Here is a 27,582-nt window from a genome sequence, read left to right on the forward strand (position 1 = left end):
AAAGCTAGTTCATGTACAATTTCCTTCTTCGCATGCGCTGTAATGAGAGGTATGCTCATATGACAGGCATCCTGATGTTTTAAAATACCGGCCGCCGGTCGCTTCCAAGTCACGTCGCAGAAGCGACGGGGGGTGTGGGGGGGGGCTATACACCCATCCCGGCATGGAGGCCGGTGTTCGAACACATCAGGATTCCCATCATATGGGCATACCTCTCATTATATAATTTTTTACCCTAATATTTTGCGGAGGTGAATAATTCCTTTTTTACATTCACTTGGACTCTCAATGTTATCCAAGGGTGCTAAATAAATAAGTTACATCATAAACATACTTGTGCAACATGAAAATGGCGTAAAATAATGCTTAGGGACACGGCGAAGACCTTAACAGTGACAGACCGGCGTGCAGTTGTTTTGTACCGCTAATATTGCAGGATGTGTCTGAGAACTTTTCTACATGTCCATCCATGATCAAACGCAAGTAAGTCTTCCATTCTTTAAAGAAAGTTTGTTGTGTTTAATTTGGAACTGCTCCATTTTTCATTACGTGCATGCGCAGAGGCACAAAGTTACAATTTTTGATGGGGTGCAAACCTTGACAGAACACCGGCACAGGTGCTTCTCAGCCAGATAAATAGCGGAGAGCGTTGAGGGATTGAGGTCATGGGAAGAAAAAATGACAGTAACAGGAAATGGTCGTGCAATCAAAGTATTGCACTAAAACACCGCAATAGCACAGGTATGGATTTAAATAATGTACTATTTATATACCGTATGTAGTGGCAACCTCCAGATCGCTAAGTGCTCCTGATAATAGTGGGTGTGACATATGAAGAAGGTGGGTACTTGCATAAATGTCTGAAGTGTGACGTGTATATTATATATATATATATATATATATATATATATATATATATGTATAGCTTCTGCAGGATTGCAATTGTGATAAATCTAATTAACACTAGGATAACACTTCAACCAAGGGTACACTCCCATTTCGACCTATAGTACCGTACGCATGAAACCGTTTAAAATATTGGAAACTGAGTGGAGTGGCCTTTAACAAAACTTTTTCTACTCTTGTATTTTCCAGCCTTTTGGACTGCCCTGTAGCAACACCTTGCGGTGTTAATCATGCTGGAGTATTCCATACACGTTTTATACACAGTAAGCAAACCCAACAATTCTTTCATTATCATGTGCGAAAAAATAACATTTAATTGTTAAAATGAGTACGCAGGATTCTTTCCATTTGGTTGCTGTCCATTGACCCAAAAAAATCATTTTCAGTCACTGACTAACAAAAAGACGATATGTCAATTGTTTGTTGATAGCGTAGGAACACGCATGTTTAATTACTGAGAAGCAGAGAGAGATGAGAGGCCGACATAGGAGGGAAAAGGAGTTAAGACTGCTCCACCACCTACAGTGGCGACAACATCAAGTTACATTACACGCTACATTTAAAGTAACATACTTTCTTCCCAGGTCTGCATGGTAAATGTCGGTAACACATCACTTTTTTAATGGGGAAAAAAAAAAAAAAAAACTCAAACATCCAAAGCTGCACCCTAGACAAAGTTGAAAAAAAGATATGGGACTTTTTGTTTTAAATGAATAACCTCAATTGGCTAGTAAAACATAGTAATACTTAAAAACAAGAGTTAAAATGACATTTTTCACAGTTTTTATATCCAAGTGAAGCCCCGAATCACTAACTAGGATGCAGCTATTCCCACTAGGGAGCAACAAAAGAACATACAATTAAACAACATCAAGAAAAGCAAAACCAAAACGTTCAGTTCAATCCTGTTTAACTGCGTGCAGGGTACAACGGTTAGCATGACTGACGCTTGAATGGCCACGAAAAAATGTCTTGCAGCAAATCTGGAACAGTGTCTTCAAGTTTTCACTAGTGCTTTTACAGTCAATTTAATATAATGGTCTAAATGCCACCGTCCAGGGGCGAAGCCATTGTGCTTGAATTACCCGGTTTGGGGTGCTTCTCGCCCTCAACATCCTGTTTGCCACACCTGTAAAAAAGGAGCGTAGTTCATGAGTATGACCGGAGTGGTTTACTTACAAATGACTGAGTCAGACTACATGCAGTATAAAGAAAGGTGTCTTACCCAGAAGCTGCTCCATTTCCTGTTCGCTCATTTGACAACTGGTCGTACTCAGACAGCAGTTTTAATATATTAAGTGCAGCCTGTGGAGGTGAACAGTTTCGCAATTTAAACGATATGCTGTTAGTTGCAGGTTACCAGCAAATGTAGCAAGCACAATGGATTCAAGTAGTTGTCTTATGCAGTGGAAGCTCCTAAGCATCTAAAATTATTAACATTGTGATTATGTAGTCATTTTTCCTTTGCTTTTTCATGATGCCATGAAAGAATGGCGAGGACAGAAGGCCAACAACCACAGATGATGTTTACAGCAAGGAAAGGATCTGATAATCCAGTGCATTATTACAGTGCAATTACAGTAAACCTCTGATTACTGAACTAGTTTTACCCCTTCAACACTCTTTACAGGAGCAATATGTAAGATTTGCACTTCAATTATTCATTTAATGGCCCTATTACTTCAATAGACATTAAAAAGAAGCATGTTTTGGGGGAATACACATTCACACAATACGCTAACTAAATATATAACACGGATCTTAATGGTTAAACCGAGATTTCCCCATTTTAAAAGACCTTTGCGACGCGCAAATTTGTTACGGTTTTGATTCATTGTTTACAACGGATGCCCACTTCTGCCCTCCAGCATTAACCAATTACGAGATCAGTTCTTCGTCTTTGTCCATGTTGCCACAGCTCTGTATGCTACGTACGATGCTGCCACTTTCAGTGAGAACTAACGGTACCAATAGAGTAAAGGATGTAAAATGAGTTAGTACCAATTCAGAAACAAAACATGTATACAGTGTATCACAAAAGTGAGTACTCCCCTCGCATTTATACAGATATTTAAGTATATCTTTTCATGGGACAAAACTGACAAAATGACACTTTGACACAATGAAAAGTAGTCTGTGTGCAGCTTATATAATAGAGTTAATTTATTTTCCCCTCAAAATAACTCAAAATATAGTCATTAATATCTAAACCCCGTGGCAACAAAAGTGAGTACACCCAACCCCTGGCAACAAAAGTGAGTACACCCCTTGAAACTACGTACATCTCTAAATGTCCAAATTCAGTACTGCTTGTCATTTTCCATTCAAAATGTCACGTGAGTCGTTACAGGAGTGTTGTCAGCATTGCTGCAGAGATTGAAGAGGTGGTGGTGGGGGTGGGGGGGGGGGTGCAGCCGGTTAGTGCTCGGACCATACGCCGCACTCTAAATCAAATTGGTGTGCATGGCTGTCACCCCAGGATGAAGCCTCTTCTGAAGACGGTACACAAGAAAGCCCGCCAACAGTTTGCTGAAGACATGTCAACAAAGCACATGGTTTACTGGAACCATGTCCTATGGTCTGATGAGACGGCGGAGAGGTTATGATGAAAGATTTGGCAGATTATGCTCGCTTGACCAGTGGCTGGCTAGTTTTTATAACGAACAAGGAATGGAATTTGGCTTTCACCGTTATCAGGACAACGCCATTACTTTCTTGAAACAGAGTAATGTTTTAGCCTTTTGTGACCATTATCAACAGAGCAGATCAGGAGCATGGTGATTAGCGAATGTGTGAAGATGGGTGAGTCAGTGAAACTAGCTCTAACTGGCACTATGCTGCATTCTAAAAGTACAAATAGGTTTTAAGAATAGAATATCAAACCATACATACTGATCCATCATCTAACATTGCTTCTCAAACTGACATCCTTTCTACTAAGGTAGCAATGTGTGAATACCTTTAAAATTCTTTCCCGGCTCGTCATTACAATAGTACCAGTGAATCATTAAAAACGTATCTACCTAATCCAGAGGTTGCGCTAGACATTTTCGTTGTCTGTCATTTTGACTGACAGGGTCATAAAAATCCGGTCATAGTCCATTTTTACCCGTCACTTAAATTTTCAAAATGATAATGATGACATATTCAATAGTATTTAGTTTTCATTCATTTTTAATTAATATTGTAACGCTTGCTTGGCGGCGAAAAATTAGACACGGAAGTCGTGGTATTTTTCTCCCTTTTTACTCTGCTTACCGCCAACAACTCCGCCCCCAAAGAAAAGGAGGCAACGATATAGACCCCAATCACCAACGTCACACAATGATCTTAATTGTGGTTGTCAGCCCAAAATCTTCTAAATATATATTAAATGCATCTTACCAGATATAAAAAGACTACTACATAGTCTGTGGTGATCGTTTGGTGCCCAGATTTCTTGTCGAATTACAGCAGTCCATCTCGCTCTCATCTTCGCGTCTCTCAGAATACGGTAGAACTTCAAATCTCTCCGTCTATCTTCTCTGTTACAGCAACCAACCGCCACACACGCCTTCACCATTTTGATTATTAATATTAACGAGCAGAAAAACACGCCATAATAGGAGGCATGTACGTAGCGGTAATGTATAAACATGACGGGCTGACACACAATATGGCGGCTCCGGTCAGGGGGGCGGAGTTGTGACGTCATGTGATTGGGGTCTATACACAGGCGGCAATCTTGTCCATCAATTGGATGACGCGCTGGCACACCGGGTGCACCAATAAGAACCTCGCGTTGATGTGTCAATCATGGTGCCGCCGCCAGACCCCGGTTACACTACAATATTCTGACAGAATAGCCAACGACGTCATGCATTAAGAGAGACAATAGCTAATTAATATGCTAACTCGCCACCCTGTGGTCTGGGGTGTGAATTGCAACCTGTCAAAATGACTGACGGACTTCAGTTTTTTCCGTCACCGTTTTAAAAAACCGGTCAACGACGGAAAATTTCCGGTTAACGCGACCCCTGACCTAATCGCTACCATATTAACTTCCCGCCATGTGTATAAATTACTGGGCAGAGTAGATTTTTGGCCATTAGCCATTTAACATAAAATGGCAAAGTACAAAAATTATGAACTACAGCTGCTAGATGGCAGTAATGGGTCTCTTTTTGATGAGAAGCCCTAAAGTCACAGGAATAACAGGGCCAGTGAGGAAGACAAAATGGCACAGCACCGTAAATAAAAATGGTTAGAAAGCTTCCCATGCGCTAACAAAATATATGACGCAGTGGATATAATACCAAGATTCAAAGGTTGTTGACACGGCAGATTAGACCGCAAAGCCAAAACCTGGGATTGCTACCTGAGAGATGACGTCGCACTTAGTCACAGCCCAGCACATCATTTGATAAAGATACAGGGTTTCACATAAAAATGCATAAATCCTTTGACAGCTGAATTTTCTATCGTTATTTTGCAGATTAAACCCACAGAATCAATAACGGCAGTCAGACTAAAATTTGAAGGAAATTCAATAAAAAATGCTACTAGAAATATGAAAATGCAGTTGTGAACATGTAGTGTTTTCAGCTAAAGAGTATTATGCAACCAACTCTGTCAGTGTTCCTCTATTGACCATTAAACTTGGAAGTTCCACTGTACAAGCCCTAGCATGTGAATGCAATGTATTGATTTCTCTACCTTATCATGACAGGATTCTATGTCTTTTCCCATTCCATGGCTGATGAGTGGTGGCTGAGAAGAGCAGTTAATCAATGATACAAACTCATTCTTATTATTTTTAGGGAAATCTTTGTATTCCACCTGCAAGCAAATCATTTTTTTCAGTCTTCACACGCGACAAAAAATGGACTGGGTGGTCGAAAGCATTGAAAATGGCTACCTGCAGACCCTGCACAGATGCAAGGTAAGCGAGTTGCTCCGAGGACCTGGTGAGGGGCCCGTGGGGCGTCTGGTTCAGGATATTTTTGTTCTTAAGGATAGCCTCAGCCGTCTGGGACGTGCCGGCGTACAATAGCTCGTTGGCAATTATGGCAGTGACGTTGGCCTTGCCTGGGTTTGGTGTTGCTCGGCCGTAGTCCTTGGCCTGTGGTCCTTGGCAGGCCCCGACCGCTTGAGCCACCTCAGGCACCATAGGCAGGATGCCTGCAGGCAGCTGCTGGTGGCTCAAGTAAGGCAGGCGGAACTCCTCGTCCTTGGAACCTGGGAGATATGATGAGCGGATGTGACTTAAAGAGGAAGGGATAAACAAATTGTAAATTCCAACCACTACAACCCACCGAGTGGTACCTCCTCCCCTGAACCGGGCTCAAAGAATGTCACTTTACGCCCATCACCAGGTTTTTTTACTGGGGCCTGAAGATTTCACAATTGACATTAAGATTAAACATACAAACAGGACTGCGCTTTTGCATTACCTAAAAAGGTCAAACAAATACCCTCTCTTCAGTTTTAAGTGCCGGTTTTGGGGGCTGAGGCTGAGGCACTTTATATCCCAGTATTTCCAATAATTTTTCCGCTGCATTCTTCTTGGCCACCTTTTTACTGGGCCCCATACCCTCGGCAGACTGTCCGCAGACGCTGACCTGTAAGACAGGCAATGTAGGCGGCATGCATCAGCAGGTATCCCAAATTTATTGGCACAAATAATGTGAGATGATAGCGGATATAAAAAGGTTACGTCTGACGGTGAAACTGTACAGAGTTTATGCAGAACACGCAAGTGTGGAGGGGAACTTCAAAATGGATGTAAGGCTTAGCAGATCTTAAAGTTGTTTTAAAAAAAAAAAATAAAAAAATCTAGTGTCATCACCAACCGAAACCTTTGGATGGACCAATGAATTTCGACTGAAAGAAATGACACTTGATTGGTAGCTCTTTGAAATTTAATCTTTCGCTTAAAATATTTGGGAAGAAATTTGCGGACTTGTGTGAACTGCGAAAGCAGTATGATTTCTCCCAACATTAAAAACAGGTTTGGAATTGGCATTTAAAGAAGCTAATTTACCAAGGCAGAGAGCTGAGGTCTGTACTAACCTGCATGACGAACTCACGACGCCTCGGCAGCCCTCTCTCCATCACCAAGGTATATTCTGGTTCCTTCTCCTTCTTGGCCTGCTGAATCTGGGCCAGACGGCTGATGGGATTCATTCCCTGGCCGTATTCTGGGCTGGTCTGCAGCTGTAAGCAGCAACATGTGCATTTATGACTTACAGTAGTTTCACTTGAAGCTTTTTTTTTTTTAGCTTTAGTAATCTTGTCAGTATGAATTGATGCAATACCAGGCATAAAATAACTGCACAACTTGGCAAGGAAAGCCAAAGTCACGTAACATAAAAAGTAGGGCCGTCAAATTTATCGCGTTAACGGGTGGTAATTAATTTTTTTAATTAATCACGTTAAAATATTTGACGCAATTAACGCATGGATGGAATGACCCGTTCATGTGTTTCCTCAAACAGTTTACAATGACGCCGTTTAAGGACACTGAGAGCGAAAAGGCAGAGAAATGCAAGTGGACACAGTATGTTGAATGTTTATGTCTGTCTTGTGTCTTATCGTTCCATTCCAACAATAATGTACAGAAAAATATGGCATATTTCAGAGATGGTTTGAATTGCGATTAATTACGATAAATTTTTAAGCGGTGATTAACTCGATTAAAAATTTTAATCGTTTGATAGCCCTAGTAAAAGGGCAATGTGAGGTTCCGTATTTTGTGCACTATAAGGCGCACCTAAAAGCCTTCAATTTTCTCAAAAAACGATAGTAAACCTCACAATCCGATGTACCTTATATATGGATCAGTATTGGTCAATCATGGCATAACATTCCCTTTAGCGCAGCTTCATCTAGTGGATGCATATTGATGCAACCCCAACAACTACTAGTGTGCCTTATAACGCGGTGTGCCCTATCAGGGTCTCCCCAGGATTGATAAATCTAAATTCAAGACTTTTAAAACTTTTTTTAATGCCATTTCAACTGAAAATTAATACTTTTCTCGCACCCATTATTTAGATCATATTGAATCATATTAAATAAAGCACTGAACATCAAATTTAACCTCAATTACTAAGCGTGTTTGACAAAAGAATGCACATATATTGAAGATACAATTAAAACAAATTTAAAGTAACATTATAAACTCTATCAGAATTTTTTAAACACACACGCACACAATAATTATGGACAAAAAGAGGAGGAGGACAGGACTCAGACCAGCCATCTTCTGTAACAGGCTAGCCACTAGTGCACCTGCCAAGACTCCAGTGAACATGGCTAACTCTTGAGTTAAAACGACGAAATTCACATTCATTCGAAAGGCAAACCGAAATGTTTAAGCAGGTCCACTGCCTTCGCATGACCCATAAACTGCAACCTAAAGTATCTGGATGTAACTTGAGCCCCTATCACATATTCGAAAACAACGGGAATATCGCGGGACTTAACAGTGCAGCAGTTGTATGTGAAAACAATTTCCCGTGTCGACCGACATGGGAAGCAGTGTGGGTGAAAGCAGGTGTTTAATTCCCGGGTCACAGCAGATGGCTGATGACTTAAATATCATAGCGGCGGCCGATGTAACTTCCTCCTTCTTCGCAGTAAGAGGAAAAGCGGTAAACAAACATCGTAATTATAAACATAGCAAGCTGGAAACCGCTAAATGAAACTGAAAACATGACCAAAATGAAAATGTCAATTATTACGTCGGGCCGGGCCAGGGTTCTTTCTCGCTAACTTTTTGAAAAACTATATATTAACGATGTATGAATGATAAACTAAGGAATACTTGTTATAAAATAAATAATTTGATAAAAAAGAAGGCGCTGTATGGTCATTGCAGAGCCAGAGCGTGCCTATACGCACTTTTTAATCTTCCTCTCTGCGAGTCCGCAAAACCGCATCTTTTATTTATATTTAACAAACTTTTCCAGCGTTATTTCGTTGTGTAAATGAATTTATAATGATCATAAAAATATGTAGTCTATTTAAACATTAAGAAAATGTGCGTTTTTTTTCTGTCAACTGAGAATTCGTTATAAAAGACAGGCTTTTATACAGACATTGTCACAAATGTTATCACACAAAACATGGGTCGGGCTTGAATACCCGCGGACCAGTTTGGGTCGGGCTGGATTTTTTAGGCCCGATTTTACCTCTATCTTAAAGTCTTGATGAGCTTAAATTGTATTAGTATTTGACCAACATTATGTTTAACAAACTTTTCCAGCGTTATTTCATTGTCAGGCATGAAAATGGGTCAGGGGTTAAAAAGGTGAGTAGGGTGTCGAGGAAATATGTTCCGGCGTTCTGCCAAATTGTCCTCCGTCGGCAAAACGTCCTACATGAGGCGAATTTGAAAATTTAAATTTTTCACATAAGGCTTATTATTCGAGTTAGTGGGGGTTTAATTAGTTGAGTTGATTTCAACCACCATTGACTCGTGCTAGCTTAGCCACTCCGGAGCCCTGAAACTAACAAATAACATGCAAACTGCACAGAATTTGTTCAAATCCACTCCAACGACTAATTAAACCCCGGCTAACTCAAAGATTAAGCCTAATGTAAAAATTTCTGAACTTCCCCTTTAAAAGAAAGACCATTGAATATGGCCATTAAAATCTCGTCTATAAAAGTTTTAGAGCAATAAAACAACAAAAATGAATGAAATGAACAAGAATTGTTCAAAGTATTTCATAATGGGTCCAAATTATTTTTCGAACAGATCATGTGACTATAACACCTTAGAGACAGCCGTTTGCTTTGCTTAGCCAAAACTACAGCTGAGGAGGCAAGATGGATATTTAGAATTTCTTTAAACCTAAGCTTTCAAAACCTTCAACATCAACTGAGCTTGAACAGAGGATTGAGCACGAGCAGTATCAAAAAGTCCTGACTGTCTTGTTACCTGTTGTTCTGTCATTCCAAGTGGTGCTTGAATTGGATGCTTTTAGCGGTCGACGGTCTTTTTGAGCCAGCGCAAAGTTCGCAGCGCACGGAGATATTTTTGTCATCTTTACTGGACAAAAATGTGAAGTAATGGCTGTGTTTCCAGTGTGCAAATGCAGCCGTTTGTAGTGTATCTCCAGCCTATTTCATTGCATCTTGGCGAGGTAGCAAGGCTATGTTGTTTTGGCCGCAAACTCCCAGCGCTCATGGCTCACGCATCATGGTAATACACGTGACCCGTTTTTTTTCCATCCCCGATTAGAAAATGTGACATGTGATGTCACTCCCATGACTACAGTATTCTTCTTTCTACATACATAATGGGGCAATGACAAAATAGTAACGCACAGGCATCAAGGAAAGTTACTTTAATTAGATTACTGATTTAGAAAAATGAACGCGTTACATTGCTCTTTACTGAAAGTAATCAGATTACAGCTACGCATTACTCACATAACGCGTTACTGACAACACTGCTTTTATATTACCGTTAAATACACAAGCTTGACGCTAACTTAACAGGAGCTATTTTTTCACCGAAGATTTGGCTAGCTGTCATACCGCAAAATATGAAAACGATTGAAACCATTACTCGCCAAATTCAATATGCTGGCAAATGATCTAAAAAAAAAAAAAAAAAATTGGGAGTGAGACCTCCCCTCGTCCAGCGAACATGATTTTGTGCTTAGGACAAGATCATCTGTCGCAATTAGCGATCTTTGACGCTCTCTTTTTTTCCCCCCTGCTTTCCTGTTCCTCTCTCAGCGGCTGTGATTAACCTCAATGAAGTTGCTCTCCTAGCTAAGCCTTAGCCTGGCTCTGCCAGACTATTCTCCCTGTATTTTTCAAACAGAGAGAAATAGTCTGGGACCCATCCCATTGACGGCCTTTTCGAGCAGATACAAAATCAATCGACAAATCAGATTCGTTTATTTGCGTGACGTGTTCTTCACGAGCAACGTCACTCTTGCGCGTCGAAAGTCGTCCCTTCAGCAACACAGACGGTGAACGGCAGAGCCGAGAATATGTTCCAATCCACGGTAAAATCAGTTTTAAATGACCAAAAACACATCGACACGAGTCACTGACAACAATCTGTCTCGCGCTAGCCATGTCGAATAAACTCCGCTCTCTTCATATGTTTACTTCCGCGCGCAAGTCCGTCATCCTGAAGTCGCCATTTTACTAACGTCACGTCTGCCCGTCGCTGATTGGTCCACTCCGCTGTCTGTATGCTGTGGCTTGCTCCGCCCTGGAAATTGTTTCCGTGGGAAGGGTGGCCAGACTCAATAGCTGGAACAGCGTTGAGTCTGGTGTACCAGGCTAGCTAAGCCTTGCCTATCATTCGTCTTTGTAAGTTTTTAGTAACTTTGTGTATTGAATTTGAAAGGAAAATGTGTGTTTTATTTTTAGCGAACTTTTTCATGAAGCTAAACTGTTGAAGCTACTCACACGTTGAAAATACGGTTGTACAAAGTTTTAAATGTATTCATTTGGTATATTTCAGTTACCACGATTTGAGAGCTCAATAAATTGAAGAAAAGTACGCCTTGTGTTTGGAGTGTTTGTTTTGGGGTTTGCTGGAATAGCATCACTGACACACGCAGCATCAAACGGGAAGGGATACGCGCTGCCGCGCCAAGCCACTTCTGGCTGCATTTTTGACACATGAAAAATAACGAATACGTACTACTGTATGACAGAAAATTTTAGTGGTTTTGTAACCGCGACGTTTTCGTAGCATGGTAAACCGTGAAGGTAACCGGCACATGCCTACACCTGACCCCCCCCCCAACCACCTTTAAAAAGTTTCTCCTCGGATCTACACGATTCACGTAGGTCATCCTTTTTGACTTCAAAACGGCGAATTTCGCCGAAGGGTGAGAGATTTTCATGCCTGCATTGTGTAAATGCATGATAATAAAAATATGTAGACTATTTAAAAATTAAGAAAATATGCGTTTTTTTGCCTGCCAACTGAAAATTTATTACAAAACAGTTATGACATCGGGAACGCTCCCTCTGGAACAAAACGCAATATGACCAACATTGTGACAGCCGATGCCGACCAAAAATGACGTAATATCCGAAACAGATCACCAATGGACTCATTTCAAGTATATGAATGGTGGACTGTTTTGGTGTTCAGAATCCACAATACTTCAAGCTGCCGGGTTTTCGTTCCACTGACAAATAGACGCATTCCCGATGCAGAGGTGGATCGATTATCCATTTGGCACGCACGAGTTGCATTTCGATTTGTAGTGCAGTGCATCGTAAAAATTCTATGCGTCATCTTCGATATGGATTTCAAAACTTCGTCACCGATATAATTCAGGTTGCACTGAGATGTTCTTGAAAATTAAGACCACAGTAAAAAAAATCCAGACTTACAACAGCTAATTTAATACTTTTAATACATTAAATAATGGTAAACTAAATTCAATGCTTTTTTAATACTTTTAATAACCCGCGGGTACCATGCCTATATATGAAAACAGTTTTAAAATAGGCCATTCATTGAAGGTGCGTCCTTTATTCCGATGCACCTTATAGTGCTGAAAATACGGTAATTACTTTAAAGAAATGTTTTGGGTAAAAGATGATAAAGCTTTCCACTGACAGAAAAAAACAGTTGTTTCAATTAAAACTTGATAGGTCACCTTTTTTTCCCCCCAATTCTTTCAGTGCCGATGATTGACGTCCAATCATGACACGCTTTCATCATTCTACAGTGAAATTAAATTGAATTTAAAAAGTTACTAATGGACGCCCAATAGGCCTGAACGATATTGGAAAAAACTATTGTTGCGATTTTTTTTAGGTGTGCAATATATTGCGATATTATATTGCGATAGTAAAAAAAAATAATAATAATAAATAATTTTAAAGAAGTATTCACTAGATGACTTGAATAGCTGTTTGGAAATACTTTGCATGACACACCGTGACCACAGTGTATTCATATAATACGGTTTCATTTGTGAATGATTAAGATTGCTGTATTATTATGAAGGGATCCAGGAAGCCATGTCTGCACAAAATAGATAATTTCTTGAACACAATATTTGACACTTCAACAGCAGCAAATACATTAAATGACAAATAAAAGAGCAGGTGCATTCGTCCCCTGAGTTTTTGACAAAATATAACAATAAATAACAACTTCGGTAAAATAACAACAAAGTTGTAAACATATTTGAACAAAAATATTAAATATGACAAATAAGAGTTGTTCACAAACTATAACAATAAATAAGAACCTCAGTAAAACAATAAAGTTGTCAACATATTTGAACTTAAATATTAAATCTGTCAAATAAAAGTGCAAGTGCATTAGTCCCCTGAGTTGTTTACACAAAATATAACAATATAGAACTGCAAAACTGCAACAAAGTTGTAAAAATATTTAAAAAATATTAAGTATCAAAACTTTATGTGCAGCTGTACTATAGTTATTTGAAAAATACGATTTACAGTTAATTTAAATATAAAAGAAACAGAAACTCAATTGAACTTGTAAATAATTGAACTGAATAACAGCAAATAACTGATGAATAACAGAACCATTTTAACTCCCAAATTTATGTATTTATCTGCATATCGTCCACCTTCCTTGCTCAGCAATTCTCAACTGGGTCTCATAGGTTTTTGGCCAAGACTACTAGTTTATCCACCATTGCAGGCTTGAGACAACAACGTTGGCACGTAACAATGTTCCCACCTGTACTAAAAAGCCTCTGATGGGAAGCTCGTAGCAGGAATGCATAGATACCTGCGTTTTAAATGGTCCCACATGTTCGACGGATTACTTCTTGTTGAGGCAACCATGGCGAGGCACTGTCAACAGGGCTGTTTTTTGTTCCTTATATTCTTGTCGATAGCCAAAATACTTCCAAAACTCCTTTTGGAGACAGTCTTCCCTATTCAACGTGCTGCTTGATTGCTTGCTTTCACTTTGAAAACGGCCCCTCCTCCCTCCGCTCTGCTGTTCGGCCCCTCCTCCCTCCACTCCGCTCTAGCAGGGGAGGGGGAGGAGCCGATGACTGCGAGCTGGAGAGAATGAGAGACTGCACTCTCTTTCTCGCTCCTTGCTCAAAACAAACGTTTGTGGATTTAAAAAAATGAAATGAAAAAACTATCCCACGTCCTTGCGATGGGACTATTGCGCATGCGCACATCGTGATGGCGATGTTTAAACGATATATCGTTCAGGCCTAACGCCCAATTCATCTTACCTGTGAGGGCTTGCAGTGAATACTTTCACATTCGCTGCAAACCCTCCAGGTTCAAATGGATTTGACGTCTATCGCCGTCAATGGCAGCTAATGAGTTAATTACCAGAATTTTGTTTTTTTTTTCATAAAAATTGCCTAGCACACAGTAAATGCTAGGTTACAACACAGACCAAGTGGGACGGAACTGCTTGTTACTTGGCTGCTTTATTTCTCGTGTTGACATCTCATCAAGAATCAGTATGCTCTAGTTACTTTATTCTATTACACTTGGTTTGTGCACTTGAACGTGAGGAAATTTAGCCTGGAGTCATGCGTTTCGCTTCGTTTTCCATTCTGACATTTCAAGTTTCTTTTTTCATTTTGCTTAAACGATAATTTAATCATATTTAGTGTGTGTGTGTGTGGACATATTTACATCTATATACAGTATATATATATATATATATATCTATATACAGTATATATATATATATATATATATATATATATATATATATATATATATATATATGTATATATATATATCAGGGGTCGCGTTAACCGGATATTTTCCGTCGTTGACCGGTTTTTTAAAACGGTGACGGAAAAAACTGAAGTCCGTCCGTCATTTTGACAGGTTGCAATTCACACCCCAGACCACAGGGTGGCGAGTTAGCATATTAATTAGCTATTGTCTCTCTTAATGACGTCGTTGGCTCTTCTGTCAGAATATTGTAGCGTCACCGGGGTCCGGCAGCGGTGTAGGTTCACTATCCTAATCCCCTCACTATCCACTCGCTCTCGCCCGCTCTCGCTATATGATTGGCTGAAGAGTCGAAATGCTGTCCCGTGTAATGCTGTCCCGTGAAATGCCTGTTTAAAAATGTTCCCGTTGTTACTACTTGCGTTCGCTTAAAAGTGCCCATTTAAAAAGCAAAAACGATGGATGATACTCCACACAGAGCGTATTATTAACAAATGTTAAAGTTGTATAAACATATAGCGAGAATAAGGAACGTCATTGACAAGCGCAGGCCCCCGCGAGTGGATAGTGAGGGGATGAGGATAGTGCACCTACACCGGCACCTTGATTGACACATCAACACGAGGTTCCTATTGGTGCACCCGGTGTGCCAGCGCGTCATCCAATTGATGGACAAGAGTGCCGCCTGTGTATAGACCCCAATCACATGACGTCACAACTCCGCCCCCCTGACCGGAGCCGCCATATTGTGTGTCAGCTCGTCATGTTTACACATTACCGCTACGTACATGCCTCCTATTACGGCGTGTTTTTCTGCTCGTTAATATTAATAATCAAAATGGTGAAGGCGTGTGTGGCGGTTGGTTGCTGTAACAGAGAAGATAGACGGAGAGACTTGAAGTTCTACCGTATTCTGAGAGACCCGAAGATGAGAGCGAGATGGACTGCTGCAATTCGACAAGAAATCTGGGCACCAAACGATCACCACAGACTATGTAGTAGTCTTTTTATATCTGGTAAGATGCATTTAATATATATTTAGAAGATTTTGGGCTGACAACCACAATTAAGATCATTGTGTGACGTTGGTGATTGGGGTCTATATCGTTGCCTCTTTTTCTTTGCGGGCGGAGTTGTTGGCGGTAAGCAGAGTAAAAAGGGAGAAAAATACCACGACTTCCGTGTCTAATTTTTCGCCGCCAAGCAAGCGTTACAATATTAATTAAAAATGAATGAATACTAAATACTATTGAATATGTCATCATTATCATTTTAAAAATTTAAGTGACGGGTAAAAATAGACTATGACCGGATTTTTATGACCCTGTCAGTCAAAATGACAGACAACGAAAATGTCTACCGCAACCTCTGATATATATATATATATATATATATTTTTTTTTTTAATTGACAGCGTGACTTTTGTGACAGTGTAACAGTGTGACTTTTGAGTGAATTCGGTAATGAATGTAGTGAATTCGGTAATGAATGCAGTGAATTCAAGTTGTGCTTAATGAACTCGAACCTATTTTGTTGAAGCAAAAGTGTAAGTAAAATGCATCATTTAGCATTTAACCATAAATACAACAAAAATATAAATGATACTTTAATAAATGAAACAAATACAATTTAAAAAGGTAAGACCAAATGACAAATGCTATAAAATGATGCATTAAATGCGCCTTAATCAGATGCTCCTTATGTATGAAAATCAAGGGCATACCAGCGGAAGCAATCTTGTTTACCAATTTGAAGAAAAATATGTGTATTATGAAAAACATCAGTAAAAGCCCATATTTCCCAGAATATCTGTTGTCAGAAATTTTTAAATGCCAATACTATTTTTGCCAATCATTAGCAAGTATTTAAGATTTTCCTACCTACCCATAACTCATTGGCTATCCACTGTTGGAGAAACAAGCTCTAATGGCTCCAGGAAGTCAAGTTGGCTTCGCCTAAATCCCACACCGGGAATGAAGAAAGATCGAGACAGATTGCAAAGGTACAATAACACGTGAACTTTTTATTGCACACTATAAAGAGTGTGTGACTATTTGCTTAGCTATTTTTTTTTAGCTGTTTTGAATATCAGCATTTTTGTGCTGTGTGCACGACACATTAGTCACACAATGGCTGTGTTTGCAAGCGGTATTATTTTTTGGGTTTAAACATGATTCATCACCATTTACTCTAATTTAACCAAGTTTCCCATTTAATACTTGTGAATTTTGTAATAACATTTCTTTTTCACAAATAAAATGAGTACCCCACTGTCTAATGTCCTATCCCATGCAAATAAGCCACTGCTCACCCAACCCCATGCTACAGGGAGAAGAGTATCACAAAGCTGTGCATACAAAAAACATCTGTCAGCTCTGCTTAGGTTTGTCACAGCAAACTTTCCAGTCTTTATGTTGGACAGATTTACACACATGCTAGCTGCAAACTAAAGTCACCTGAATTACTTCTTTTCCGTTAAAACTTCCTGACATCGGCCTTCCCCTTTCCTTTGCCCCCCCCCCCCAGGGTTAAATCCGCATATGAAATTAGTGTACGAAAGAACTTTACACTACGCAACTGGGAGCATACTCACACAGCGGAGCAGCAGACTGGAAGCTGCAGATATGCTACAAGCTACGGTAACATTAACCTACAGCTACAGGAGAGCAAGAAAATACACAACATTCGCTATTTATTTTTCCTCATTCAAGTGTCAACTCGCATGTAAACAACTTCGCCATCGCAAAAGCCTAGGAAATTTGAAATTTTTGGTGTAACTCACGTCATGAGCATTGACATACAATCTGAAATACCTGCATTTGATTGGTTAAAACAGTTCTGGCATTTTAAAATGTCACCTCACATCAATTTTGTTTACTTCCTGGATAGATGTTTGGTAAGTGAAAGTGAAAATATTATTGGTTATATTCAGTGTATTCATGAACAGGCACTCACAGTGAAGAAATATCTTAATATACAATGACTTTTTTGCAATGTGTTTTTAGCTGGCCACTCCAAATGAGAAGGAATATACTACTACAGCTTGTGACTTAAATGCACCAGACCCTACTACGACTAATGATATTAGTGAAACATAAATGAAAATAATAATAGTTTTTACATACTGTATACCGTTTTGTCATTATTGCCATTGATTGGCTTATAAATGATTGATATACAGTAACAGTCAATACTGAATATCACTTTTAAACTTAGCACTACAGGACACATGATGATTCCACAAGGGGTAGCAGTGGGTTTCGGTTTTCATTCCAGTCAATCAAGAGGGAAACCTTTTCACCCCTCTGTTGTCTTACAAGTGTAATCAGTGGAGAACAGTCAGATACTGCTTGTTTTAGCAGAAACCTCGTCTGTTAAACTGCTGAGTCAGTTGAAATGAAAACTTGAACCCACTACGGCCCTTTTTTAGGATCGGGTTTGTCATCTGTGCATGAGACAAACAATATTGACAAGTATGTTTATTGTATAGCAATCGTGATATAAATCGGTCCATATATACGCCACTAATTAAAATCATTCCCATTTGTGCAGTACCTTGATGATGGATTTGGTTTTCTTCTTGATACGTGGCAGCGTCTTCTCCACGCTGGGTATGTGAGGTAAACTCTTCAAATGACCGAGCACAGCAGCAGCTGCCAACTTCTTGGCAATCTTTTTACTCTTACCCTCTCCCTCTCCAGTAAACTCTCCCACTACAACACGCACCACAAAGCTCTTGATGTGTGGTGGGCCTTCTTCTTTTAACACCTGGACAACACACCATCAACAGTTGCAAGGCGCTCGAACAACACTTTGGTTATCAGCCTCCAGTTAAAAATGTAGTACCTCAAAATTTACAGGTAGGTTGCGCTTCAATGCCATCTCAAAAACTTGACTGATTTCTGATTTGTTGAGGTTCTCTTCCTCAGGCTCTTCTTTCACCTGCAATAAGTGAAAGCAATGAATATACCGTGGTATGAAAAAGTATCTGAACCTTTTTGAATTTCTCAAATTTCTGCATAAAATCACCATCAAATGTGATCTGATCACATTTCAAAATCACACAGGTGAAAAAAACGGTGTCTGCTTTAACTAAAACCACCTAAACATTTATAGGTTTTCATATTTTAATGAGGATAGTATGCAAACAATGACCGAAGGGGGAAAAATGAGTAAGTGAACCATCACATTTAATACTTTGTGGACCCAGTTTGGCAGCAATAACTTCAATCACACACTTCCAGTAGCTGCAGATCAGTCTGGCACATCGATCAGGACTAATCTAGGCCCATTATTCTCTACAAAACTGCTGTAGTTCAGTCAGATTCCTGGTTTGTCTGGCATGAATCGCTGTCTTTAGGTCATGCCACAGCATCTCAATGGGGGTCAAGTCTGGACTTTGACTTGGCCACTCCAAAACGTGCATTTTGTTCTTCTAGAAACCATTCTGAAGTTGATTTACTTCTGTGTTTTGGATCATTGTCTTGTTGCAGCATCCATCCTCTTTTTAGCTTCAACTATCTGACAGACGGCCTCAAGTTTTCCTGCTCAATAACCTGATGAACTTTTGAATTAATTCTTCCGTGAATGATTGCAAGATGTCCAGGCCCTGAAGCAGAAAAACAGCCCCAAATCATGATGCTCCCTCCACCATGCTTCATGGTGGGGATGAGGTGTTGATGTTGGTGAGCGGTTCCATTTTTCCTCCGCACATGACGTAGTGTGTTACTCCCAAACAATTTAACTTTGGTTTCATCAGTCCACAAAAAAACGTCTGTGGAGTGTCCAAGTAGCTTTTTGCAAACATTAAACGAGCAACAATTTTTTTTTAGACAGCAGTGGCTTTCTCCGTGGAGTCCTCCAATGAAAAACATTGTTAGCCATAGCTTTACATATAGTTGATGTGTGCATAGAGATATTGGACTGTGCCAGTGATTTCTTTAAGTCTTTAGCAGACACGCTAGGGTTCTTTTTTACCTCTCTGAGTATTCTGCGCTGAACTCTTGGCATCATCTTTGGTGGACGGCCACTCCTTTGGAGAGAAGCAACAGTGCCAAACTCTTTCCATTTGTAGACAACTTCTCTGACTGTCGATTTTGTATCCTTTTCCAGCTTTATACAAATCAACAATCCTTGATCACAGGTCTTCAGACAGCTCTTTTGACCGAGCCATGATGCACGTCAGACAATGCTTCTCATCAAGACAATTCTTACCCGGTGTGCGTTTTATAGTGGGCAGGGCAGCTTTCAACCACTCATCAGTGATTGGGCACACACCTGACTTAAAATGTTTGGTTAAAATTTGTTTCAATTGCTCTTTAAATCTCCTTAGGCAGAGGGTTCACTGACTTATTTTTCCACTTCTGTCATTGTTTGCATGCTATCCTCATTAAAATATAAATATAAATGTTTGCGTGGCTTTAGTTAAAGCAGACACTGTATTTTTATCTGTGTGATTTTGACAAAGATCAAATTTGATGGTGATTTTGTGCAGAAATGTGAGGAATTCCAAAAGGTTTAGATACTTTTTCATACAACTGTACATTCAGACTTTGTCAACTAGAATGTTGAGTGCACGCTTCTCACCTCTGGCATCTGCTGCAATATAGGCTCTTTCTGTAGGACTCTTAAAGCCTTCACAGCAGCATCCTGTTTGGCAAGCTGTCGCGTGCGCCCTCTGCCTACAAAGCGCTGACCTCCGATAGATAGTTCCATGTGGTATAACATTGGTCCCATGGCGGAAAACGGGTAGTAGTAACTGGAGAGTGGATTAACATGTTTTAAAAAAAGATATTAATGAAATAGAGGGAGGAAAATGGACAAAGGACAGGCCAAACTTACTGGTGCATAGAGCGCTGATAGGGCCCCGGGATACGGACACCGTAATTCATGTTTGGTGGTCTCATTGGGTATTGGTCGAAGGGTTTGTATATGGGCTTTTTATTAAGTTTTGCGCATAATGCATTTAACTCCATTATTTGAATCATACCGTCTGGCAGGGGTGAAAAAAAAACTATCAATCCTGACATGCAGTATACACAACAAACAAGAATAGGAATTGATAAATTTGTCATCAGTGCAGTGGTAAATGTCCACCTGGCTTCTTGCCTGTGTTACGTGGTGTCCTGATGGTGGGCTTGGGAAGTACAGTCTCAGCCAAGGCAGATGTGGCAGCGGAATGCTGGGCCTTTTTGATGCTGGTCCCCTCGGCATCCCAGTGCTGATCTCCCAGCGTGAGCCGTACTGAGAAAATCTGTCAGGGGCAAGCAACATAATGGCAAACTCCATTTATGCTACAATACTTAGAAATTAAGCTTGATGGCGAACAATTCTCCTAACATACTTTGCAGTGAGCTGGTCCTTGTTCACTCAGTAGCTTATACTCAGGTTGGAGCTTGTTGAAACGGGCTAACTCATTCACCAAACACATTGGAGTCTTCTCTTTAGGGTTTGCCATGTTAGATACTGAAAAAAAAAGCAAAAACAATAGCCAATTGAAAAATCTCCATTTGCACTGTAGTTTCACCTGCCAACGGCATATTGCACGGTGGATTGCGTCAACCTACAATGGTGTCTGGACGTATTGCTGAACCCATTCTGGGATTTTGTTTACTGTACCATTCGTGTTTGTGGTGCAGCATCGTTGAAGGCTTCGAAGATCACGGGCACTCAGTATGGTTTTTCGGCCTAGACTCTAATTAACAGAGACTGTTCTACATTTTCTGAATTATTGGATTATGTAATGCACTGTGAATGATGACACCTTCAAACACTTTGCATTGTTTTTTGCTGGGAAACACTTTTCTGATACTGCTGCACTACCTTTCTGTGCAACGTTGGGGGGATTGATGGCTTCTGAGCAACAATGCCACTCTGACCAACTCTTTTCAAACTCAGTCATTTTGCCAATCAGTTGTGATGGCAGCTTGAAACTGAAACGTAAAAACTTGCGTCTAATCGATGACATATTTTCAATGAACCACTGCTCCGGAGCTTGCCTCAAATCATGTGACTTGTGACGTATACGCAGGGGTGAAAGTGGGCGGGAACGGTCAGGAACGTAGTACCGGTTTAAGATTCAGGGCCGGAACGTTGTTCCCGTATATGGCGCTTTGATTCCGAAAATATGACGGCAACGGCCAAACGCTATGTAAAAAAAAAATACAAAGCTGCCACAGATGCATTTCATCTCCAAGAAGAAAACAATCTACCGACATCAGCTTTACATACACAAGTGTTAACAACAAGCATAATAAAGTGCTTGTGTAGCGTAATCCGTTTCCACCGATATTTATCATTTATTTTATTCCACGGACGGCATGGAGGTTTCCCAAGCTACAGCAGTTATCAGAGTCTGACGATGACGAGTCACGTCAATCAAGGTTTGGTTTGGTCTTAATATTGGTAGGGACTATATAACAGCATAACCTGCATGTACACTTTTTGCTGGGGACGGGACATTAATAAGACCAAACATATTTGGTGAATGGGGGTCAGGGCTACATTTCTCGCCAATATGAACCTAATTAATTGATAGGCTTAATTATTAATGCAAAAATAAATCTGTATTGACCTATACTAACTTTCACACGGCAAATTTATAACGTATTAATCTGATAGTTTTTGTTAAATCTAGTCTAATAATTTTTTGGTTAATTTTACCTTTAATCTTTTTTTGAGTGTTAAAGGCTAGTTAACAGATTCATGTGTCAGATTCTTCCACTTACTTTAATATTACTATTTGTTCGTATTGAGCCCATACATCTAAAAGTTGGTCATTTTTTCACCTAAGAAAAAAAAATTCAAATAATGGTTTGAACTATATTCTTGAATTAAAAACATTTCTGACCAACAAGTTTTTCTTTTAAGATTAAATATACAAACTTTTTGCTTAAAATAAGTCTGTTAAGCTTATTTTCAGCTAGCTTTTTTTATTTCAAGAAATCGCCGAGTAAAATCGACTTGAAGCACAGTAGCAGTAGCAAAATTAGTAGAGTTTTCCCCACCATTGACGTCTTTTTACATTACTTACAGTGGCTGCCACTGGCGAAAAAAAAAAAAAAAAAATTAATATCCCTCGTCTTTGAAGGGGACGGGGGAGGCGGCATGTTGTATTTCTGTCGGGCTGTGAAAGGGTGTGTGTGGGGGGGGGGGATGTGGGGGGTTCAAGTCATCAGCCAATCAAACGTGCGTTTGAGGGGGAAAAAATGGACTGGCACATTCAGCAAGTGAAAAGGAGTCAGTGTAAGTCTGAACATAATGAAAGTACTGTAATTCAGTTAATAATGGTAGGATCAGTTCTATCCTTACAACATATAGGAAGACAATCTAAATGATTGATAGAACTGAAGTCAGTATATAATGCAAATAAGGTTGTTTAAAAGTTGTTGGGGATCATTTTAGCATCCTGAAAAGTTGGTAGTGTTATGTCCCTACTGTCCCTATGCAGCCTACGCCCTTGACGTCAGTGTGCGAAAGCACACAGCAAATCAAAACGCCTGGACTCGTTTATCCGTTCAATTGGCTGACATACTGACATGTGATCACCACAGATAGTTAGCTCTGATTGGTTCTAATGTGCATGTTTTCTGAAACAGGAAAAAAAAAAAAAAAAAAAAAAAAAAAAAGGCAATGCAACAGAAAATGGATCAAATATTTAAGAGCAAGGAAAGAGTTAAGGTGGCTTATTTATCATATTTAGTTTTATTTGCTCTGATGGGGAGGTTCAGAACATCTTAGCTGTCAATTTGCACTTTGGACTTGTATTTGTTAATTTATGTTAGGCTACTTATTCATTTCCTTATTCATTTCTTCAATGTTTGCACGATTTTCAAAATATATTCCATTTCACTCTGCATAATATGTCATTTGTACTTATTTTTCTGAATGTATGTTACGTATATCTTTGCTATTGAAAAACAATAAAAAGTAGATGTTTACATTATCTTCAATTTTAATATACATCCTATGTTCTTAGGTAGTTAAAATTGAGATTTGGCACTTAGTATGTGAGGAAATGAGGGAAAATAAAAATTAGGAGATTGAGGTTGGGGTTGTAGCTTTTTTTGTTAACTTTTATTTTGCAAATCATTGAAAAAAATACAATTTTGAATGAAAATCAGTTTTTGTATGTGTTATTGACATAACTGACCAAAACAGTCATCTTTGCATTTCAGTAGTTTTGACTGCCAAGATCAGTTTTCCACGTGCATTAAACTTCTAAGGAAAGATGAATAAAGAGCCCATGCAGTTTATGTTTTTGCCAGGAGAGGTCCCTGGTAATGAAGCTTCCTGTACTGAACCCATTTTCGAAGCAATTTGCCCAAGTGGGTCGGAGCTTCTCAAAAGCTAAGCTTCATTGGCCATCTAATTAGTTGTCATTGGTCTTTAAGCTGTTTGTTATATACACATGCAATTGACATTTCCAGCCTCTTTTCACTTGTCCCAACTTCTTGGAGATTATTTGACGCCATGACATTTAAAATCAACATATTCCTCATAAATTATACATTTTCCCAGTTTAAACTTTTGAAATGTCATCAGTTTTATTAAAACTATTGAAATTTGGCACTGCTACATCATTGCATTCAGGTTTCATTCAAAATTTGTGTCGCGTCCCAATTTTTTAAGAATCATGTTAGTACTTTTTTTCAAGTTGTCCCTTGCCCATTGTCACTTATTGATGAAGGAAAATAAAATTAAGGTCATCTTTTTGTACAAGTAAAATATTCTTTAAAGTATAGTTTGTATTACATTTTGAAATGTGTGCAAATTGCAACTTTTGCCTTTGACTTGGATCATTTTAAATGAAAAAAAAAAATTCTTCCTGAGTAAACCAAATGCAAACAAACCATTGACTGTAGAGTAGGGAGTGGCTGAGCCGGCAGGGAGAGCGGAGCTCCTGACAGGCTGACTGGCGCTCTCAGATGCCAACGTGCTTGCAGCGCAGGGGATGCTAAAGCCTGGCTGAGGCTGCCCCAGCTGCAGTGGAGCAGGGGTGGCAGGCATGGGACCAGCCGGACACTGGAACTGAGACATCCTTGCTTTTCTAACTTTGTCGGGGGATGCCTTTGATAGGAAATGTAGGGAACTGTTGACGGAAAAGGGATAGATAATCACAGTTGTAGTTGTTCTATATATGAGAAATAAGAGTATCTCTAACACAGAAGTGAGGAATCACAGTTCTCTTAGGGCATTGATAAAAAAAAAAAAAAAAAAATCATGTAACACAAAAAAGTTACGTTTCAGGAGTAGCTACTTACCAACACATTCTAGATAGGAAACAATCAATTTCACATTGTATATTTAACAGGTTTCTAAATGAAACCAAACACTGAGACAGTGAAAAATCCGTTGTAAAGAAAGTGCTTTAGCAACATGCCAAAACATTTTGAGTTTGACCTGAGGTATGTACTTCCAAGTCACAAATATCTTGCCGAGGTCACCTTGCCTGACCTGTAGTTCTGCATGCTGTGTTTGTTCTAAATATGTACAATACAACATCATTCAAAACAGAATTATGCCACTTTTTAGCATGTTTTTCCCCCTCAAAATCTGTAAACAAAGTGGGTGGCAAATTTTATGAGCATGACAAGAATGTTGACTACATGTTCAACAGCCTGGTCAAGCCGATAGACACTGCAAACTGTTTGATAAGAGGAAATAAAACAAATCCCTGAAGGGATCCACTTTGCATAATGTGGAGTGAAAGTGGCTAGAATTTCTTGCCAGAATTCCCTAAGTAACGTTCGGCACGGACCCCCCACTTTTTTTATCTGACAGGTGGGGGTTTGGGGGGAGGGGGGCTTAAACCTCCTAAAACCATTGAAATGCTAAAACTGCTTTAGGCACAGTTTTAAACCTCATCATCCTTTCTCTTAAAGATGTGATCAATTTTCCGTTGCATTTTCCCTTTAATTCAACAAGCCCCACCCCCCTTCTATTGGTTATTCCAAAAAAATTCATGTTCATTTGAACCAATCAGAGCTAACTATCCATGCTGATCACATGTCAGTATGTCAGCCAATTGAACAGACAGCTGTGCCCAGGTTTTTTTTTTTTTTTATGTAAATCTGACATTAGTAGATTGTTCTTATTGCAGAGTTGTTGTTTTTTTTTGTTTGTTTTTTTTGAACACGGGGTTTTGAAAGTTGCCGTCATATTTTCGGAATCAAAGCACCATATGAGGGAATGGCGTTCCGCCTCCGAATTTCATGCCAGAACGCTGGTCCGGCCGGCCCACTTTCACCCCTAGGTATAACTATGCCAAAAGCAGTTTTCTTTGCATTTCAGTGGATATAGGAGGTTTGACACCTGCCACCAATAAATAAAATTTTGCCACTTCCACCCCTGAACACAACATCAAAAAACAGTCATGTCATTCATTAATTTGATCCATAATCTGCATTTGACATCGCCAGGCAAGCAATCTTGACTTTCCCATGGACAAGAAACATGTCCAGTCAGTCTGGTCTTCCGTGGTTTCAATTGGACTTCCAAACCGATCCCATATGTACCGACAAAATCACCACAAATACTATATGCACACACACTAACGTGTTTTCTGTAAACAAAAACACCTAGTTATTTTTAGAAGGGAACAACATGGAGTTCAGTTTTTGTTCTGGGAAGCTGGGGTAGACCAATCTTTAGCTGCTGTAAAATCCTAAGAAATCCTAAACTTCTGATATTTTTTAAACTTAAGAAAAACTCAAATTGGGGGGAGGGTCATTGAGTAGGTTCTGGAGACGTCGAGCTACCCAGAACGTTTTAACATTCCGTTTCATTCAATTGCATGCAAATACTAGTCTTTGAAAGCACGAATGTCTACTTTAAATCACGATAAACAAATATTGTCACTGCGTGTGTAAAATAGTAATGAATTCCAAATAGACCACGTCTGAGCTACCTATTCAGTAGTACCGCTAGCGCAGGTAACCACTTCAGCGCCTTTTGTTTAATACACCATTTGTCGAATGATAAAATGGGTGGATTGTGTCAACGCAAAGAACTGCCATCCAAAAAGCTACAGCAGATTGCATTGTTTTCCACCGAAACAGGTAATAGTCGTGTTTTTTTCCTCGACAACGCCGGACAGCCGACGACAATTTTAGCTTAGCTACATTAGCTTAGAAAAAGTCTGCACAATGCAGCGCCTCACCTTTCGTCCTCGTGGAAAGATTGACGTTGCTCAATAGGACGCAGTATTTAAATGTTGTTCCAGTTTAAATATGGCCACTTTCCAGGGCTTATTTGTTCATTTTCTTTTACATCAAATTGTGGGCGGTGGAGATGACCATGGGGAGACAGGGCAAACACTAAAGAGAATGGCCTGGGCTTGAGTCCGCTTCCGGAAGTGACGTCGCACCGGCAAGAGGAACTACTTCCAAAAGAATTCGCTCTAAAGAGCAAAGTGCTTTCAAAATAACGGACACGTGCGAGTCCCAAACTGTCTGGACTGGATAGGAACAAGAACACCACACCTTTACAGATTTGATGTAATGATGAAATGCAACTGACTAACACATTTCCAAAATCCACTGTCATTTTGAATAATATGTTACTATATTCAAGGAATTGTGTCATTCCATCACACAAGAATAGGCCTTAAGTACAAGGGCCCTAGAGGTCAAGATTTAACAGAGCAGATCAGACCCGAGGTGCAAGCTGTGCAAAGATGCTCCGCAGACAGACATTGTAGCAGGATGTAAGATGCAAGCTGAATCAGCACACATGGGGATGCAAAACCAAATGTCTGGGATAGTATATGCAGGAACATCTGTATCTAGTATGGCATAGAAGTGCCCAGATCTCAATGGGCTGCACCACAGAGGGTGGCTGAGAGCAACGAGGCCAAAGTTTTATGGCACTTCAGCTTCCAGACTGACAAACAGCTCAAGGGCATACTGTATATAATAAACAGAAAATTAGTTCACTATTATTTTTTGTATTATTTTCTTATTGACATAACTTTTCAATCTGTAAGAATACATAGTATAGCGTATATAT

At 39.7% G+C, this 27,582-nt stretch overlaps 1 protein-coding gene across 2 annotated transcripts; it reads right to left on the minus strand.

Moving 5' to 3' along the window:
* Positions 1–1,322: 1,322 nt before the first annotated feature.
* stau1 (staufen double-stranded RNA binding protein 1) lies at positions 1,323–26,940 on the minus strand. Of its 2 annotated transcripts, none has more exons than XM_057846716.1 (15): positions 26,735–26,940; positions 24,426–24,664; positions 20,918–21,039; positions 20,683–20,827; positions 20,416–20,566; positions 20,161–20,332; positions 18,421–18,516; positions 18,130–18,342; positions 6,958–7,101; positions 6,360–6,506; positions 6,201–6,276; positions 5,804–6,123; positions 5,602–5,724; positions 2,132–2,211; positions 1,323–2,035 (listed from the first exon to the last, which is right to left on the minus strand). In XM_057846716.1, exons 2-15 carry the CDS (start codon positions 24,610–24,612, stop codon positions 1,948–1,950), a joined length of 2,064 nt encoding a protein of 687 aa, XP_057702699.1. In that variant the 5' UTR covers positions 24,613–24,664; positions 26,735–26,940; the 3' UTR covers positions 1,323–1,947. The 2 variants fall into 2 exon arrangements, with proteins under 2 accessions (XP_057702699.1, XP_057702698.1); XM_057846715.1 differs by having other exon boundaries at positions 20,671–20,827.
* Positions 26,941–27,582: the final 642 nt, after the last annotated feature.

The sequence above is a fragment of the Corythoichthys intestinalis genome, chromosome 9 (assembly GCF_030265065.1).
Source record: "Corythoichthys intestinalis isolate RoL2023-P3 chromosome 9, ASM3026506v1, whole genome shotgun sequence".
Taxonomy (NCBI): domain Eukaryota; kingdom Metazoa; phylum Chordata; class Actinopteri; order Syngnathiformes; family Syngnathidae; genus Corythoichthys; species Corythoichthys intestinalis.